This window comes from Rhinopithecus bieti, unplaced genomic scaffold (assembly GCF_001698545.2).
Source record: "Rhinopithecus bieti isolate Rb0 unplaced genomic scaffold, ASM169854v2 scaffold_7414, whole genome shotgun sequence".
Taxonomy (NCBI): Eukaryota; Metazoa; Chordata; class Mammalia; order Primates; family Cercopithecidae; genus Rhinopithecus; species Rhinopithecus bieti.
In genome coordinates, this window is record NW_016806087.1 from 2,494,276 (window position 1) to 2,515,516 (window position 21,241).

Genomic DNA, 21,241 nt, shown 5'->3' on the forward strand with positions numbered 1-21,241 from the left:
TAAGATTTTAAGACTTTTGAGTTTTTGCCTTAGAATATTTACTGTTTTGGATAATACTGCAATTAGGATATGTTTAAATTACATTTAAAATGTCAAGGTTGCGCTCAGCCTTGCCTTGTAATCCCAGCGCTTCGGGAGGCCGAGGCAGGCAGATCACTTGAGGCCAGGAGTTCAAGACCAGCCTGGCAAACATGGTGAAACCCTGTCTCTACTAAAAACACAAAAAAAATTGCACAGGCATAGTGGCACAGGCATGGTAGCACACACCTGTAATCCCAGCTATGCAGGAGGCTGAGGCACAAGGCGGAAGTCACAATGAGCTGAGATCATGGCACTGCACTCCAACCTAGGCAACAGAATAAAACTCTGTCTCAAAAGAAAAAATAAAATAAAATGTCAAAGGACCAATAGTAAGAAAGATAAGATTATGTAAAATATTTCCATGGAGAACATGGTTACACTCCTGAAGGAAACACAATCCAATGGGCTCATGTTATTCAATGACATTCATGCATCTTCCTGGTGCAAACTGAATAATATGTGGAGTTTTACATCTGAACAGCCAAAGAGATTCTAAAAAGTACAAGAAATTAATGGAGAGGCACACTGATGATGTCCAGCCCACAGAGGTCAAAGGAATACAATTTTTGAAAAATATTGGTTTTCCGATTAAAATTATATTTCGGTATCAAATACTATCTCAAGGTAAAAATGTCAGTACCTTTCTTTCCTAAATATCTTTGATCATTTTCTCATGCACAAGAGTTTCTTTCTTTCACAGTTCAAAGGCTGATTCGCTGTGCAGGAGGCTACACAGTTAAGAGTTAATGTGCCTCAGTGTGCAATGCGTTCACATGAGGTCCCAATGACAATGATGCACCTCATGACAAGCAAGAAGTGATCTCAGTAAAAATTTAAAGTTCAAGATTTTAAAAAAATATTGGCTATTGCACTCAACTGGGCTAACTTTCCTTAAACAGCAATGGGTAATACACACAAGGAAAATACTTTGCCATGGGGACAAATAAAGTTAGTTAAGATAATTCAAACCATTAAAGGAAATGGCAACAGGGCAGTGTTAAAAACATGACCTTGGACTCAGACTGCTCTTAAACTACTGCTCAACCATTTACTCATTGTGCTACCCCTGGGCAAGCTGTTTCAGCTGTTTGAGCTTTCATTCTTGTCTGTAAGAGGGGGAAACATACTGTTACACACAAATATAGCAATAAGCATTAATCTATGGAGGCCGGGTGTGGAAGCTCACGCCTGTAATCCCAGCACTTAGGAGGCAGGCGGATCACGAGGTCAGGAGATCAAGACCATCCTGGCTAACATGGTGAAACCCCATCTCTACTAAAAATACAAAAAAAATTAGCCGGGTGCGGTGGCGGGCACCTGTAGTCCCAGTGACTTGGGAGGCTGACGCAGGAGAATGGCATGACCTCAGGAGGCGGAGCTTGCAGTGAGCCAAGATTGAGCCACTGCACCACTCCAGCCTGGGCAACAGAGCAAGATGGAAAACTCACAGAAACAAAGTCTAGCACACAAGAAACTTAAATGGTAAAACTTATCTAAGTCAGAAGACTTATACTGATACTGACTTACTGAATTACGAGTTTCCATCACTTTTTTAAAAAATTAATTTATTTTTAGAGATGGGATCCCACTATGTTCCCCAGGCTGGAGAGCAGTGGCTATTCAGAGGTGTAAGCATAGCACACTGTAGCCTCAAGTGCTGAGACCAGCTCGATCGGGGAGACCCTAATCCATTGGCACTAGAGGAATTAAAGACACATACAGAAATATAGAGGTGTGAAGTGGGAAATCAGGGGTCTCATAGCCTTCAGAGCTGAGAGCCCCGAACAGAGACTTACCCACATATTTATTAACAGTAAACCAGTCATTAGCATTGTTTCTACAGATATTAAATTAAAAGTATCCCTTATGGGAAACAAAGGGATAGGCCAAATCAAATGAATAGGTTGGGCTAGTTAACTGCAGCAGGAACACGCCCTTAAGACTCAGATCGCTCATGCTATTGTTTGTGTCTTAAGAATGCCTTTAAGTGGTTTTCCACCCTGGGCGGGCCAGGTGTTCCCTGCCCTCATTCCAGTAAACCCACAACCTTCCAGTGTGTGCGTCATAGCCATTACGAACATATTACAGTGCTGCAGAGATTTCGTTTATGGCCAGTTTTGGGGCCAGTTTATGGCCAGATTTTGGGGGACTTGCTCCCAATATGCAAGCTTCTGGTCTCAAGTGATCCTCCTGCTTCAGCCTCCCAAGTAGCTGGGATTAAAGTGTGAGCCACCACATCTAGCTTCCTAAGTCACTTATTAAAGTTCTCTGGGTTGGCCGGCATGGTGGCTTGCACCTGTAATTCCAGCACTTTGGGAGGTCAAGGCAGGTGGATCACCTGAGGTCTAGAGTTCAAGACCAGCCTGGCCAACATGATGAAACCCCGTCTCTACTAAAAATACAAAAATAAGCCAGGCGTGGTGGTGCATGCCTGTAACTGCAGCTACTCAGGAGGCTGAGGCAGGAGAATCATTTGAACCCAGAAGGCGGCAGTTGCAGTGAGCTGAGATCGCATCACCACACTCCAGTATGGGCAACAGAGTAAGGTTCTGTCTCCAAAAAAAAAAAAATTATCTGGGTCTCAGTTGTTTCAATTTCTAATATAACAGGGCTGTACTTGATAACCTGTATGGTATATCTCAGCAACAAAACTTTGATTCCATACTTTAATTTTGAACTATTTTTTTTTTTCTTTTTTTTTTGAGATGGAGTCTCACTTTATCACCCAGGCTAAAGTACAGTGGCACGATCTTAGCTCACTGCAACCTCCACCTATTGGGTTCAAGCAATTCTCCCGCCTCAGCCTCCCTAGTAGCTGGGATTACAGGCGTGTGTCACCACTCCCAGCTACTTTTTGTATTTTAGTAGAGAGAGAGTTTCACCATGTTGGTCAGGCTGGTCTCAAACTCCTGACCTCAGGTGATCCACCCATTTCGGCCTCCCAAAGTGCTAGGATTACAGGCATGAGCCACCATGCCCAGCCTGAACTACTATTTTTAAATGGCTTTATTTTCCAAAATAGCATTTGTCTTTACCAGTGAAGCTTAAAGTAATAATGCACCCCAGAATCAACCAACATTGATGGGCACTCCTACAATTATTTATACAGGATAACTGTGACAATGGGAAAAACAAAAATACAAAACAAAAAGGAATCGTGTTTCATCCCCAAGGATAGACCTCCCCTTGCAAAATCTGACAGAGTTAAGTCTTTACTAATTCTTCCCTCTGTTGCTTTTACTTGTCAAATCACAGTATGTTCATCTTTCTTGCCTAAAAACCTTAATACGGCTGGGCACAGTGACTCATGTCTGTAATCTCAGCACTTTGGGAGGCCAAAATGGGCGGATTACAAGGTCAGGAGATCCAGTCCATCCTGGCCAACATGATGAAACCCGGTCTGTACTAAAAAATACAAAAATTAGCTGGGTGTGGTGGTGCATGCCTGTAATCCCAGCTCTTCAGGAATCTGAGGCACAAGAATCACTCGAACCCAGGAGGCAGAGGTTGCCGTGAACCGAGATCGCACCACTGCACTCCAGCCTGGGCGATACAGCGAGACTCCATCTCAAAAACAAACAAGAAACCTTAATACTCGGTGCCAGCAGGAGGCAGCAGTGATCCTTTGGCTGCCAGGGAAGCTGAGATCAACCTAAGCCCAGATGGGCCAGGGACATGACTCTCAATCATCCCACTCAGGAAGCCAGTTCACACACATGAGGAACAAGTGCCAGGTTTTTCTGGGTAAAGTCACACTTTAACTTCAGCAGCAGTGCAGAAAAGAAGGCCAAATCTAGGGCTGGGAGCTAGAAGCCCCAAGTCCTGTTCCAAATTAACTAGCTGCAGGCTCAGAGAAGGTTCCTTCTTTTCCCTGAACCTCAAATTCATCTTCAAAATAAGGGGCTTGGTAAAAATGGTCTCAAAGCTTTCTTTCTGTACATCAACATCTGTGTCAGATACCATCTATTACTGGTCTTCACAACACAAATCTGCTCCTCTCCACCACAACTTGATTGAAATAGGTCCTGTAATCTTGTAGGTAAGTGCGGGAAGAGTCAAGCATCATGTGGAAACTCCTCTAAAGACTGTCTCCCTGGCCTTGCTCACAGCCCAGAGAGCAAAGCTTCCTCCAAAATTCTGAACTGTAAAAAGAAATAGAATGAGAGCAACTTTCCGAATTATGCTCCGCTACTGGTGATAAGTGGGGGACTTTCTTCCTCCCACACCTGAACAAAGGACACAGGGCAGGGAGACTGTCTCCTCCTACTCTGTGGGTAACAGAACCTAATGAAGCGCCCAGAGAAACCCAAGTGGGCAGCCAGATGGGCTGGCAGAGGAAGGAGGCGACCCCAAGTAAGAGTTTTTCATTGAGGATATTAATTACTTGTGGGTGTGGAGGACACCAGAGGGGCTCTCTGCAAGCCTAGAAGTTTCCTGCTGGAAACGCTGAGGCTTCCACTAGATTTCCTTTCCAGAGTAAAACAGACAAGGCAGGTCCCACCAACTGCCTGTGAAAACCAGGATGTTAAACTCAACAGAGGAGCTTGGAAATACCTGTTACAATAAAAGAGGACAAGAGCCAGAGACATGCTCAAACCAAAAATCCAGGGGACGGCATCCTTACCCACATTGTCCTGAAATATCCTCTGCTCCTTTTTCTTTCTATCTCTAACTGGTGAGAATTAATGAGAAAATCCAGCAGCTGTACTTCTGAATGTCATCAGAAAGTTAAAGCTGCTGTGTCCAGCACTGGGACTGCACAAAGCAATGGGTCAGGAAAGCAGCTTAGTCCCTTGAAACGGAGCCACCTCACCATATTTCCTGAGTCGAGGGCTCAACATCCTGAGGAGAAATTCCAAGTCAATACAGCATCATGTGCACTACCATGCTGAACAAACACAGTAATATAAAAATGTTTACCAAATTGACATGAAAGCTTCTGGTCTGAATTTGAACAATACTGGTTCAATCATAATAAAATTTGCTGATAAACAGGGCCACTGAAAGAATTAAAATGGTAAATAAATACTAAGTATAGACAAAATCAGCCAATGATACATGATACCGGTGGGAGGACCTGCGGGGGACCGCCGTGATTCTTGGCATACTCGAAGGTTGCACCCCAAAGGGAGAGGTCTGGAAAAATACTGGGTTTTAAAGGTCTCATCTGGTTACATATTATAATAGCTACTTCACAAAATCTAATAGCTGTACTTTTTTTGTTGTTTGGAGACAGAGTCTCTCTGTCGCCCAGGCTGAAGAACAGCAGTGACACAATCTCGGCTCACTGCAACCTCCGCATCCTGGGTTCAAGCAATTCCTGCCTCAGCCTCTCAAGTAGCTGGGACTATAGGCGCATACTGCCACGCCCGGCTAAGTTTTAGTAGAGACAGGGTTTCACTGTGTTGCCCTGGCTGGTCTCGAACTCTTGAGCTCAGGCAGTCCGCCCGCCTTGCCCTCCCAAAGTGCTGGGATTACAGGCATGAGCCACCGCGCCTGGCCTAATGGCTGTACTTTTAAACAATCTGATTACTAGCTCTACTATTAAGGCACAAGGAAACCATTTACCACAGAGACAAAAATGCACACTTTTCACTGACATATTACAATTTAAAATCATCTCAATCTTTCTATGTAGGACATTTTACACTACCCTGCAGTTAAGAGCATGGATTCTGGAACTACACCATCTGGATTCAAATCCTGGATCCACCACAATAACTATGGGACTCTGAGGAAGATTTGTATCCCCACTGTGCAACATCTTAGGTAGAGTGAAGATAGTAACACCACTGGCCTCATAAGGTCGCGGTGAGGACTAAATATCATGATACAAATGAAGAACTTAAAACAATCAGTGCCCGAAAGAACACAGTAAGTGCTAGTTGCAATCATGATAACAGAAAGAGTAATAATATAATTTTAAAATCCTGGGCTACAGCTATAATTGCTAGTTTTTTCACCAATGTAGCAAAATCACCAAAATGCAAGCCTTGCCCTTGGCAAGCTTCATTTAACTAATGGCAAGCAGCCATGTTCTTACAAGGTTTCTGTAAAGAGCAATGAACTAAACCATAATCTCTTTAAGTAAAACCCCAGCTACCTTTTCAATTACACAAGAAAGTCAAAGCCACTTTTAAAGAGTGCCAAAGAATTTTAAAGAAACCATCACCCGAGGTCTATCTTTTAATGTACTACAAATAATGACAACACAAACATTTCTTTTTGCAGTGTTAGAAAAAAAAAGTAAGAGGTGGACATAAAATAGACCTCAATTCAGTGACTTAAAAAAAATAGGAAGGTGCACAAACAGTCACAAGACTCCATGGGTAAGGCCAGAGAAGCAGCCACCAGACAGGCCTGGGAGTGGGCTGCACATGGCACTCTAGGGTCATCACCAGAAGCCGCTAGGATGGCCTCCTTCTGCCACAGCCCAGTCACCATGGCTACATGAGGACAGCTAAGAACTGATCAGAGGATTGACAATAGCGTATAGAAAACCCAGAAAAAGCAATTGATCAAATTCCATCATTACTTTTGAAAAATAAACAAGTGAGGCCGGGCGCGGTGGCTCAAGCCTGTAATCCCAGCACTTTGGGAGGCCGAGACGGGCGGATCACAAGGTCAGGAGATCGAGACCACCCTGGCTAATACGGTGAAACCCCGTCTCTACTAAAGAATACAAAAAACTAGCCGGGCGAGGTGGCGGGGCGCCTGTAGTCCCAGCTACTCGGGAGGCTGAGGCAGGAGAATGGCATAAACCCGGGAGGTGGAGCTTGCAGTGAGCTGAGATCCGGCCACCGCACTCCAGCCTGGGCGACAGAGCCAGACTCCGTCTCAAAAAAAAAAAAAAAAAAAAAAGAAAAAAAAAAAAATAAACAAGTGGTAGTATTTATCTGTCAGCCCTTTAAATCACAGAAAGATCAGCCATTTTCTAAAGAGTAAGGGAAACATGCTTTTTCCTTCATTTAAGGAAAGACAATTAACCAAGATACTTCTTGGCCACTTAATATATAAAGGAAGACACAAAGAGATGTGAAACTCACAATACATGATGCTGGAGTTTAGGAGACAAGATGGCTACTTTGTGTTACTATGATGGATGCTTTAGAAGTCCACACTTTTTTTTTTTTTTGAGACAGATTTTCACTGTGTTACTTAGGCTGGAGTGCAGTGATGCAACCTTAGCTCACTGCAACCTCCACCTCCTGGGTTCAAGTGATTCTCCTGCCTCAGCCTCCCAAGTAGCTGGGACTACAGGTACGTGCCACCAAACCCAGCTAATTTTTGTATTTTTAGTAGAGATGGGGTTTCACCATATCGGTCAGGCTGGTCTAGAACTCCTTACCTCATGATCTGCCTGCCTTGGCCTCCCAAAGTGCTGGGATTACAGGCATGAGACACTGCACCTGGTCCATCCTTATTCTTGTTTGTCTGCTTGTTTTGAGACAGAATTTCGCTATTGTGGCCCAGGCTGGAGTGCAATGGCACGATCTCGGCTCACTGCAGCCTCCACCTCCAATGTTCAAGCGATTCTCTTGCCTCAGCTTCCCAAGTAGCTGGAACTACAGGTACATGCCACCACTCTCAGCTAATTTTTTATATTTTTAGTAGAGACAAGGTTTCACCATGTTGGCCAGGCGGTCTTGAACTCCTGACCACAGGTGATCCACCCCCTCAGCCTCCCAAAGTGCAGGGATTACAGGCATGAGCCACCACACCCGGCCCCCTTATTCTTAACCTCCACAATCAAACCACAAATTATGCATTACTATTTTGAGTTTACAAATGAGGACACAGGCTCACAGAGGCTAAGTAACTTGCTCAGGAGTACAAGATTGAAGTGCCAAAGCTACGATGCTAAGTCTGTCACCAAAGCACATGCACCTTATACTTTCTCTTATCCTCGTGGTTCTCAATGAGAGGAAAACTGGCAAAGTTCTGAGATATTTTTAATTGCCACAACCAGGGATGGTGATAGCTGATACTGGCATCTGAAGGGTAGATGCCAGGGATGCTGCTAAACATCCTACAATGCACAGGAAAGTCTCCCACAATTAAAATTATCTTGTCTGAAGTGTCAGTAGAGCTAGGGTTGACATGTGGCCTACAAGTAGTTATGGGACCAAATGTGAGCTGAAGGTATTTCAAGGAGGGAAGGCATATGCCCCTCTTGACTGGGTACTGTGAGAAGCCTTTGTCACAATGGTGGGATTCTGGCTGAGTCTTAAAAATGTGGGTAGACAAGGATGGCATTTCTGGCAGCCTAGGACAAAAGAAATGATCAAAGACGTGGAGATAAAAAATGGCAAGGTGCCATTTAGGGGTCAAGATGATTATCATTAAGTACTTTCTGTAACTACCTACAAAATAAAACCAGTAAACATTTACAAATAAAAATTCTGGTAAATCTGCACATTACAAATGTTTGGGACATCTTTGAATACTCACAAAAAATGTAAGCTGGTAGATTCCAGAGGGAAATAGGGTACCTGAGGGACATTACTTTTTGTCTGCAAGGGGAAATATAAGCTGACACCAGATGACATTAGATCTTAAACAGGTTCCCAGAAAGAAAAGTGACTTAACTTATATCGGACATAGGCCCAGTGCATTTCCAAACTTACTACAGGTTCACAATAAGTTTATTACATAAAACTCATTATATAACAGCCAAAATGGTAAATCCATGAGCTCTGAAGCCAGACTATCTGGGTTTGAATTCCTGCTCCACCACTCAGCACTTTTTAAGTGACTTCCTAACTAGGGGCAAGTTACTTAACCTCTCTGGACTTCTGTTTCCACTTGATGAAATCAGGAAAGTAATAACATCCATTTCACAGGGTTACTGTGAGGAACTCAACTATGTAAAGTACTCAAATTATACCTGGCACATAGTAAGCACCAAGTTAACTATTTGCTACTACTAGCAGTACTATCTCTCATTACATCTTTACAATAAACTAATGAGGAAGGTACTATTTTTGTTTTTTTGTTTTTAAAGAGACAGTCTTGTTCTGTCACACAGGCTAGAGTGCAGTAGCACCATCACGGCTCACTGCAGCCTTGACCACTTGGGCTCAAGTGATCCTCCGACCTCAACCTCCCAAGTAGCTGGGACCACAGGTGCATGCCATCATACCCGACTAATTTTTAAATTTTGTTTTGTAGAGACAGGGTCTTGCAATTTTGCCCAGGTTGGTCTTGAACTCCTGGTCTCAAGCAATCCTCCCACTTCAACCTTCCAAAGTGCTGGGATTACAGGGATGAGCCACCATGCCTGGCTGGTATCATTATTTTTACCACTTTTATTGATGATGAAATTGTGGTTTGCAGAAGTTAGGTAACTTGGCCAAAGCCCTTTGGTGAAATTAGAGTATATTTGATTCCAAACCCAAGCTCTTAATAACTCCATATATTGCTTCATGAAGGCCAAGAACATAAAGCTTTAGCAAGCAGGCAATGGGAAGCCACTAAAGGATTCTAAATGGGAATATGAGTCATTAAAGCAAGGTTTTACTTGCAACAGAAAGGAGAATAAACCGTAAGAGGGACCAGGAATTGGACGGGCTGTATGTACAGAGAGCCAAGAGAAGCCTGTGAAAAGGTACTGGTTGGAGGTGACAAGGCCCTGAACTAAGGAGGAGAGCAAACGAAATACAAAGAACATCAAGATAAAAAGACATGGCAAAGTAGAGTTCAACAGGTGGGTTCCTGGAGAAGCACAGCAAGTGATAGAGTAAAGGGAATGACTGGAACCTGGTCAGCTATCCTTCACTCTTTTTTTTTTTTTTTTTTTTTGAGACGGAGTCTCGCTCTGTCGCCCGGGCTGGAGTGCAGTGGCCGGATCTCAGCTCACTGCAAGCTCCGCCTCCCGGGTTCACGCCATTCTCCTGCCTCAGCCTCCCGAGTAGCTGGGACTACAGGCGCCCGCCACCTCGCCCAGCTAGTTTTTTTTATTTTTTTAGTAGAGACGGGGTTTCACAGTGTTAGCCAGGATGGTCTCGATCTCCTGACCTCGTGATCCGCCTGTCTCGGCCTCCCAAAGTGCTGGGATTACAGGCTTGAGCCACCGCGCCCGGCCTCCTGACTCTTAAGAAGAAGGTCTACAGTGAAAGGATACTAAGAAAATACTAAGAAAATTGGTCTGCTCTGGCTTGTTCTGGGAAATGATGTAACTGTGTCAGCCTGCAATAAAAAATCTTCCTGGCACCACCCAGGAGAAAGAAACACTGAAAACACAGGCTGAATCAAAGGGGGTGAAGGGAAACCTCAGGTAAGTAGATTATTAACCGGGATATGTAATTTCTTGAACAACTTACTACACTGAAAGTTCTGCGTAAGCTTAGGGGAAAAAAAATCCAGATTCCATGATAATATTTTTCTTAAATAAAGATGGATCCACACACACAAAACCAAAACCAAACCAAATCCCATTAACACTGCATATAAGAACAAAGTGCAGACCACATTACAGGATCAAATTTTCAGCATGAATTTTTCTGAACTAAAGAAATAATACAAGAGCTCTTTCTAAATTTCCACAAAAAACAGGGTACATGAATTTCAGTGAGGATAACACATGCATTGGCCAGGTGTGGTATAATCCTAGCAACTTTGGGAGGCTGAGGTGGGAAGACTGCTTGAGTCCAGGAGTGGCCTCAAGAGACCAGCCTGAGCAATACAGTGAGACCCCATCTCTACAAAAAAAATAAAAATTAGCTGGCATGGTGGTGCATGCCTGCAGTCCCAGCTACTAGGGAGGCTGAGGTGGGAGGATCACTTGAGCTCAGGAGGTCGAGGCTGCAGTGAGCTGTGACTGACCACCGCACTCCAGCCTGGGTAACAGAGCAAGACCCTGTCTCGAAAAACAAAAACAAAATGAAGAACACACGTTAACTTATTTAATCTTCGGTTCATTCAACAAGGATGCACTGAGGTTCCACTGAACCTCAGATTTTCGTCTTTCAACTTACAGACTCTTTCAACTTACTAAGGCTAGATTTTGTTTTTCTTCTCTGGAAGATAAAATAAACATCAATAGCTTATCTGTGAATTCACCATTTTTGGTTTTTTTTTGAGATGGAGTCTTGCTCTGTTGCCCAGGCTGGAGTGCAGTGGCATGATCTCAGCTCACTGCAACCTCCACCTCCCAGGTTCAAGCAACTCTCCTGCCTCAGCCTGCTGAGTAGCTGGGATTACAGGTGCGTGCCACCATGCCTGGCTAATTTTTCTGTTTTCAGTAGAGACGGGGTTTCACCATACTGGCCAGGACTCCATGATCCGCCTGCCTCGGCCTCCCAAAGTGCTGGGATTACAGGTGTGAGCCACCGCGCCTGGACAAATTCACCTTCTTACACACTAAGCCTAAAGGGTGGTGGTGTGGTCAGTCACTTAAGGCAACAGCAGGCCCCTCTGAAAGCACGAGGTTCTGGGAAATGATGGAGCCTGCGGGAAATACATGCAGGCAGCTATTTCTGAAAGTATTCAGTATTTGCTAGAATATGTAATTCCTTTAATATTTTCAAGATTTATTAAAAATAAGTAGGAGATTCTTCCCAAGTTTTAACAATTTAAACAAACAACAAAAGTTTTGTTTGTTGTTTAAAACAAACAACAAAAGTTTTGTTTGTTTGGTTTTTTAAAGAGTTTAGAGTTGCTGCTAAATGTTACAAATAATACAGTAGTCTTATCTGGGGATCAAATAATTCCAGTTAACATACTAATTTCTATCCTCACCACACAACCTCTTCTACATTAAAGTTGTTCATTTGAGCTATTAGCCTGTCGAAATAATGAATAAAAATGCTACTATTTGAAAGCTAAGGGCAAACAGATTCAGTACTAAACAAGTTAGCCACAAATCTAGGCCCACATGTATACCTAGCATAATACTACACAGAAGCACCTCAATCCAACTGACATAGAAGACAATGTAGTGAACTTTTCTCTCTCCAGCCCTCTTCTCAAGTAACATCAGTAGTGTTACAGAATAAGCTGCCAATTTTCCGTACAAGGCTGGGCGCAGTGGTTCATGCCTGTAATCCCAGCACTTTGGAAGGCAGAGGCAGGCAGATTGCCTGAGCTCCGGAGTTTGAGACCACCCTGGGCAACATGGTGAAACCCTGTCTCTACTAAAACTATAAAAATTAGCTGGGTGTGCTGGCAGGCGCCTATAGCCCCAGCTACTCAGGAGGCTGCAGTGAGCTGAGATCGCACCACTGCACTCCAGGCTGGGTGACAGAGCGAGACTCCCTCTCCAAAAAAAAAAAGTCCGTACAAAAGGAAAAAGTGAAGAGATGAACATACAGGCAGCCTAAACAAAGTTATCTGTACACAAATTCAACAGAAATATCAAAGATGCTTTTACTACACAAATTTAAACTTCAAAATTTTTATGGGCAATAAGTAGAATACATACTGATCCCATGCAGAAAACTGAAATGGGCAAACACTGCTAATTAGGAGGAATTCTTCCATCCATGCATACTTTCATTCTACAGATGTTTATTAGAGCATCATCTCTAAGCCTGACCCTACTTGAGGGTTTTCTTCTGGCAGGGCAACTGAACAAAACACACATCTAATACAGTTATTTCTACACGAGTTAAACACTTCCATTTTTTTCCCCAGCTTTACTGAGGTACAACTGACAATAAAAACTGAATATATTAGTAGTGTACATGTCTTGAAATATGTGTACACTGTGAAATTACCACAAACAGCTAATTAACCTAATCCAGTATGACAATAATATAGACTCTTGTGTGTGTCTACATGATGAGAACATTCAAGATCTACTCTGCTAACAAATTCCAAGTATACAATAATGTTAACTACAGTCATCACGCTATTAGATCCCCAGAATTTAACCACCTTATAACTGAAACTTTGTACACAACTCTTCAATTATCTATTACTTACTCTCCATCCAAGGATACTTAGTAAATAAACCCAGTAAGTTACTTCTTCTAAATTACTTCCTAATGAACTAAGTGGGATTTTTTTAGTAAAGATATTGAACAAAAACAATTTGATTGTACCATGTCACATACCTTAAAAAAAAAATGACATGCAAAAACATATGCCTGACAATTACACATTGCTCCCTTCACAACAAAAAGTCATTAAATATTGACTTAATAACAGTTCAAAATGTTATGCACTGATACATATGTAATATATATACATATTCGTAAACAGCAATCATGTTGAAAGCCTAGCCAATTAGGTACTAGGGCCTAGGGACTGCATCAAAAGCCTCACCTGTCGAATGATACTCTTCACACAACGTACTGGGAGGCCTTGATAGTTGGATTTGATGATCCACTTGAGGAGATGGTGGCCAAGCACTTCGAAGACCATACAGACATCTGGGACACAGTTAAGGATTGTTTGTGGATGCACTGCTTGGAGTGAGGCAGTTACAGAAAGCAGCATCATTGTGTCACTTGCAAAGCACTTACTACTTTATAAAATACAACATCAACACTATCAATAATACCAAAAGTGAGCAAATGTTGTGTCTCACTTAAATAACAAGAACTGACATTACTAAGCACAGTGGTTTCCCAGTGTCTCAGGGAACTGGTTCCAGGACTGCTCTCGGATACCAAAATCCACACATGCTCGTCTCTTCAGTAAACTGGTGTAGCATACATATAACCTATTCACATCCTTCCATATACTTTATTTTTTTTGAGACGGACTCTTGCTCTGTAAACCCAGGAGCGCAGTGGCACGATCTCAGCTCACTGCAAGCTCTGCCTCCTGGGTTCACGCCATTCTCCTGCCTGAGTCTCCTGAGTATCTGAAACTACAGGTGCCCGCCACGACGCTCAGCTAATTTTTTTTAATTTTAGTAGAGACGGGGTTTCACTGTGTTAGCCAGGATGGTCTCGATCTCCTGACTTCATGATCCGCCCAACTTGGGTTCCCAAAGTGCTGGGATTACAGGCGTGAGCCACCGCGCCCAGCCCATATACTTTAAATCATGTCTAGATTACTTATAATACCTAATACAATGTATATGCTCTGTAAATAGTTGTTATACTCTATTTCTTAATTTCTATTACTTTTTACTGGTGTTTCCCAAATATTTTTCATCCAAGGTTTATTAAATCTATGAATGGGGAACCCGCAGATACAAAGGGCTAAGTGTACTTACTCTGTGTCATATATTATTTCACATGTACTCCAAACAACCTTAGGCAATAATGTAATTAACCCCACTGTAGGCATGAGGACATGGCACTTTCTAGGTGTAGAGTGCACTCAGAAAGTGTCAGGTGGCTGAGCCACACTACTGAAGCCTACACTGAGCTGCACTCTCACCCATCTCAGCACACTCCCTGGAAATCGGCCTAATGAAACAGGCAAAACTGAAACCTCCTAGGAACTGACATGAAACAAATACAGAGCTTCAGTATCTTAAGTGTCCTAACTGCCTGCCTAAATTTCTACTTGATAAGCTACTTAAAACAAATTATAAAATAAAAATTTAGTAAACACAGTTAAGACCTATTTAATCTTTTCCTTTAATAATACCTTACATTATACAACTAGATCAATTTTAATACTATAGGCAGGTGTTAAGAATGTATGATAACCATTTAAGACATGGTATTAAACTTAATCTATAACAACATCATCTCAGGAATCTGGATTTTCTTTTCTTAAAAGACAAGGTCTCATATGTTGCGCTAGCTGGACTGCTGGACCTAGAACTCCTGGCTAAAGGAATTCTCTTTTTTTTTTTTTTTTTTTTTTTTTTTTTGAGCGGAGTCTTGCTTCTGTCGCCCAGGCTGAGTGCAGTGGCGCGATCTCCGCTCACCTGCAAGCTCCGCCTCCTGGGTTCACGCCATTCTCGCTGCCCTCAGCTCCCAAAGTAGCTGGACTACAGGCACCCACCACCTGTTGCCCGAGCTAGTTTTTGTATTTTTAGTTAGAGACGGGTTTTCACTGTGTCCCGCCAGGGATGGTCCTCCGATCTCCCTGACCTTGTTGATCCGCCCCCGCTCGGCCTCCCCAAAGTGTGGGATTACAGGCTTGAGCCACCGCGCCCCGCCGGCTAAAGGTAATTCTCTTGCCTTAGCTTCCCAAGTAGTCAGTACTACAGGTGAAAACCACCATGCCCAGCTTAATTTTTTTTTGAGACACAGTCTCGTTCTGTCACCCAGGCTGGAGCGCAGTGGCGCGATCTCAGTTCACTGCAACCTCTACCTGCTGGGTTCAAGTGATTCTCCTACCTCGGCCTCCCGAATAGCTGGGATTACAGGTGTGTGCCACCATGCCCGGTTGATTTTTCTAGTTTTAGTAGAAACAGGGTTTCAACATGTTGGCCAGGCTGGTCTCAAACTCCTGACCTCAAGTGATCTGCCCACCTTGGCCTCCCAAAGTGCTGGGATTACAGGCATGAGCCACCACACCTGGCCCCAGCTTAATTTTTTTAAAAAATAGGTGTTTCAGCCTTCACAACTATGACACCTCCAATTTCATTATATATTCATATCATTTGTACAGGAAGATTTCAAATGGCTCTGAAACCTTTTGAGAACATTTTGTTCATCCCTGGAGTCTTACAGTTGACTTTAGAATCAAAAAAGTAGTTGATTTGATCAACTATAATAACTGAATATACTACATTAAAACAGTATTATTTTAAATATTTTAGTGAAAAGAGAAAATCTTTCTATCCTGTTGAAGAAAGTAAGCACTACAGATTTATGCGCAGATAATCTAAAGCCAGAAGTTTCTTACTATTTCCCAGGATCATTACAAAAATGGCAGATTAGTTAAGGATTAAATTTAGCAGCAGGCATAGGGCGAGGCCCAGGACATCCAAAACATAACCTAAGTCTTCTCAAAGCACTGGCACATCTGGACTATGATGATTACTTAGCATTTTGCTTCAGAGTAAAATACCCACTAGAATGTATATTTCAAAACCTCTATTTACCCACAAATTAAGTAGTTTCTCCAAAGAAATGTTCTGTTAGCTGTCCCACGAAGGACTCTGAAGGTTGGACACAGAAGAAGTGACTGCTCTGCCGCTAGCTACTTACCGATTTATTTATCTAAAGGGAAAAATATACTCAGGAGTTAGCAGAAATTAACTGGAGAAAAAGGATGAGGTAACATTAGCAGCCACTGGTACTTCCTAGTATACTCAAGATGAATTTCTAAAAGAAATATGAGGGATTTTCAAAAACTTTATGGAAAATGTGTGTTTTGAAAACACTATGCATAGATTTCAAAAAATTTTTGCACCAAGATAAACTCATACTAGTTTGTTAACATATCTGAACAGGATCTAGTTTGAGGCACTCACAAGATAACATATCAGTTTGAAAAAAGCTTCTACCAGAGCAACATGAATTCTAAAATCGAAGCAATAACAAACATCAAAGTTATGATGAAGCTTGGGTGAAATCACTGATGCTTTATGGTAAGTTTAAGGGGACAATATCCCAAAGAAATCGGCAGTTTTCAAATCAATAACCCGTTTTAAGAAGGGATGAGATAATGTTGAAGATGAAGCCTGCAGCGGCAGACCATTCGCATCAGTTTGTGTGGAAAAAGTTTGCGGCTGGGCATAGTGGCTCACACCTGTAATCCCAGCACTTTGGGAAGCTGAGGCGGGCAGATCACCTGAGGTCGGGAATTCGAGACCAGCCTGACCAACATGGAGAAATCTCTTCTCCAAAAAAAATAAAAATAAAAATACAAAATTAGCCAGGTGTAGTGGCACATGCCTGTAATCCCAGCTACTCGGGAGGCTGAGGCAGGAGAATCTCTTGAACCCGGGAGGCGGAGGTCGTGGTGAGCCAAGATTGCACCATTGCACTGTAGCCTGGGCAACAAGAGTAAAATTTCATCTCAAGAAAAAAAAAGTTTGCACCCTAATTGAAAAGGACAGATGACAGAGCAAACAACAGCCAACACCACAGACATCATGACTGGTTCAACTTACGCAATTCTAATTGAAAATTGAAGTTGAGCAAACTTTCCACTCAATGGGTGCCAAAACCACTGTTCCCAGATCAAGACAAGAGCAGAGCTTTCAATGGAAATTTTTAACAGGTAGGATCAAGATCCTGAAGCATTTCTTCAAAGGACTGTAACAGGACATAAAACATGGTTCTACAGTATGATCCTGAAGACAAAGCACAATCAAAGCAATGACTACCAGGAGGTGGCAGTGGTCCAGTCAAAGCATAAGTGGACTAGTGAAGAGGAAAGGACATTGCAATGGTTTTTTGGTATGCTGAGGCATGTTGCTTGTTGACTTTATGGAGAACCAAAGAATGATAACACCTGCTTATTAAGAGAGTTTTTTGAGAAAGTCAACAAATGCTTTAGCAGGAAAATACCTGAGAAAACTTCAACTGGGAGTCCTTCTCCACCATGTAAACGTTCCTGTTCATTCCTCTCATCAAATGAGAGCAATTTTGTTAAGAGTTTCAGTGGAAACTCATTAGAAATCCACCTTATAATCCTTATTTGGCTACTCCTCATTTTGTTTCTTAATCTTAAAAGGGCACCCATTTTCTTCACTTAATAATGTAAAAAAGATTGCACTGACATGGTTAAATTCCTAAGACCCCTGGTTCTTTGAGGAGCAACTAAATGACTGGTATCATCATATACAAAAGTGTCTTGAACTTGATGAAACTTATGTGAGAAATAAAGTTTATGTTCTTTATTTTATCTTTTAATCTAGTTTTCTATGAACATGGTGACATTCCCTCGTATAAAAACCTTCTCAAATACATAGAGTGAAGGAAATGCTTCCCTAGTTGATCATGACATCATAGATGCATAAACTGGATGTCATTCTGGAGTTTAAATCTGGGAAAAAACCTTATCCTTAGGCTTCTGATATTTGTGAAAGTAAAATATCAAAATGGTGGATCTGTTCCAAACATGATATAAAGAGCAAAAAATCTTAGAGAAGCCAGAAGACCACAGCTATTGACACAACCTAGCACCCATCAGTCACGTGCCTCTGAGTAAGTGGTCCAATTTTCTTGAACCTTGGAAAATGAAAGTACTGCCTACCCCAGGCACACAAAGGGCTATCTCAGAGGACCCAACACCCATATGCAGAAAAAGTATTCAGGAAACTGAAGGAATTATCTCTTCTCTTCATTTTTGCTTTCTTCTCTGAGCTACAGGTTTTGGGATACTTTGCTATTTGTCACTTCCCCCTGGAGCTACCCTTTGCTAACTCCTCAGGTAGAGGAAGGATAAGGATAACATGCCAACCCTTTCTACAATCCTAATTCACTTCCCCCTGAGTCCCCATCAAAACCAACAAGCACCCACATAACTTAGTAGTATGGTCAAAACTGATATTCTCAAAAAAGAAAGGAAAGTCAAGAGACACCTTCGCTTGTCTTCTTCCTAGACACACTTCCAAAGACAACTAGTATTAGTGACAGGTGAAGCCAGCTGGACTTCCTGGGTCAAGTGGAGACTTGGAGAACTTTTCTGTCTAGTTATTGGACTGTTAAATGCACCGTAGCGCTCTGTAAAAACGACAATCAGTGCTCTGTGTCTTGGCTAAAGGATTGTAAATGTACATCGCACGCTGTAAAAACGCACAATCAGTGTTCTGTGTCTAAAGGATTGTAAACGCACCAATCAGCAATCTGTAAAAACACACCAATCAGCACTCCGTGTCTAGCTAAAGGATTGTAAACACACCAATCAGCACTCTGTAGAATGGACCAACTGGCGCTCTGTAAAATGGACCAACCAGCAGGACATTGGTGGGGACAAATGAGGGAATAAAAGCTGGCCACCCAAACCAGCAGCAGCAACCCACTCGGGTCCCCTTCCACGCTGTGGAAGCTTTGTTCTTTTGCTCTTCATAATAAAATCTTGTTGATGCTCACTCTTTGGGTCTGCACCAACTTTAACAGCTATAACACTCACGGCGAGGGTCTGCGGCTTCATTCCTGAAGTCAGCAAGACCACGAACCCACCAGGAGGAACAAACAACTCTGAATGCGCCACCTTTAAGAGCTGTAACACTCACTGCGAGGTCCGCAGCTTCATTCTTGAAGTCAGTGAGACCAAGAACCCACCAGAAGGGAACAGACACATGAGGACTAAGGCCATCCTTTTTAAAACACATGAGAAACAACTAAACTTACAGCTGACCAAGAAACACTTTCCTCTATTAAGAGTCACTAACTTCTGTCATGATAATTCAAATACTCTGTGTATCATATTCTAACAAGAAAGAGAAAAATGTAAATTGAACAAATTAATCTTAAACTGAACAACTAAAGTAAGTGAATACAGACTTAGAAGTAAACAATATTGTTAAAAATGATTCAAATGTGTCTTTAAAAATTCATTTTTGCAATACCAAGGATATCTGAATGAAGAAATCTCCAATACCAAGGATACCTGATGCGATATCAAGAAATTGTTAATGTCTTTGGTGAGTTTTATGGTTATGTTTAAAGGTTCATATTTTTTCAAAGATTCACAAAGACATTCATAGAAGTAAAAGGACATGACTTCTAGGATTTGCTCTACAATAATTCAGCAAGAAAAAGATAGATGGATCAATTATGGCCAGGCCAGGACAATTATTAAACTTGAGGGACAAATTTACAACAATTTACTGCAGTATACTCTCTCTTTCATATATGTTTGAAATTTATCCCAATAAGTTTGTAAAGAAAAACAATAAAGGTATTTTCTATCAAGCACTGGCTTATCTCAGATATATCAAGAAGTATAGAAAATGCATCATTTTACTTTTCCTAAACTTTTGCAATACAGATAACTGGGAATAAAATCAAGAAAACCAAAATGTTTCCATATGCACCTGACAGAAAGATGAGCTTCTGGGGACAATTACTTGAAAGGCTCAGTTGCATAATTCTGGAAACAGAATGTGGCAACTATTAGTACTATTCAGAACTAAGAGCAGTCAAGTGCTACCTTGGGATGTGGACATTTATAGAGCACTTTTCCTTTTATCTTAACCAATGCTCCATTCTCACATGGTGCTTTGCAGCCACTGGGGCACACACAGATTGTCCTTGCGCACTGGTTTTTTAAAGTTTAAAACACAAAGAAGTGTTGCTGATGTATGCTTTTATTTACCACTACAAAAAAACTTTTACCACAATTAACAGGAAAAGATCATTAATTCCACACCAAAATTAAGTCAAGTTGTTGTGTTAAAAGTAAGTTTCTAAGATGCTACTATACCAAATACCCCGAAAAGCCATGCAAACCATCCTAGGTGGACCACTTTATAATACTTGACAGCATTCCTAGAGAGTTAATGTTGAAGGTGATACAGCAGAAAACAGAGATTATAGGAGCCTGAAATATTTTCATTTGTTAAAAGGTAAAAATATAAATAAATCAGGAAGTAAAGGATACGTATCCCATTCATGCCTGAAATCTTGAAGTCGTCAATGAGCTGAACCACCATGTCTTTGTTTGGGTCACTGGGATCACTTTCTCGAACCTATGCCAAGAAAAAGGAATGCGAGAACACAGAGTTTAAAACAAAGCACGTTTTCTCATTATAACAGCAATACTGTTTAAATACAAGTGTGTTTTAAAATAAAAAATCATCACAAAGTTATAAAGAATAAACTTGATTTATTTTATTTTATTTTATTTTTTATTTTGAGACAGAGTCTTGCTCTATAGCCCAGTCTGGAGTGCAGTGGTACGATCTCAGCTCACTGCAACCTCTGCCTCCCAAGTTCAAGTGATACTCATGCCTCAGCCTCCCAAGTAGCTGAGATTACAGATGCCCACCACGATGCCTGGCTATTCTTTTGTATTTTTAGTAGAGACGGGGTTTCACCATGTTTGCCAGGCTTGTCTTGAACTCTTGACCTCAAGTGATCTGCTCGCCTTGGCCTCCCAAAGTGCTGAGATTATAGGCATGAGCCACCGTGCCCAGCCAAACTTGACTTTAATTTAGTATTACCCAGAAAAACCTTTCTGTAAAATTTTAAGTCATTAAATTTTCTTACATCATTCACATTTTTAAAGTACTTACACATTTGAGCAATTTTATTTCATCCAAGGCTGTCTCCGTATAATGCTGGGCACTTTTTACAACTTTCATTGCAACAAATCTTTTCCCCCTTAAAAAAAAAAAAAAAAAAAAAAA

The 21,241-nt window shown here is 41.8% G+C and overlaps 1 protein-coding gene across 1 annotated transcript in view; it reads right to left on the minus strand.

The window, feature by feature from the left end:
* SRPK2 (SRSF protein kinase 2) overlaps nucleotides 1-21,241 on the minus strand; it is a 299,050-nt gene that overhangs the window by 35,042 nt on the left and 242,767 nt on the right. Inside the window, 3 exon segments of the mRNA XM_017874652.1 lie at nucleotides 13,348-13,454; nucleotides 20,494-20,581; nucleotides 21,128-21,215. Of these exon segments, the coding sequence (XP_017730141.1) occupies nucleotides 13,348-13,454; nucleotides 20,494-20,581; nucleotides 21,128-21,215 (283 nt within the window).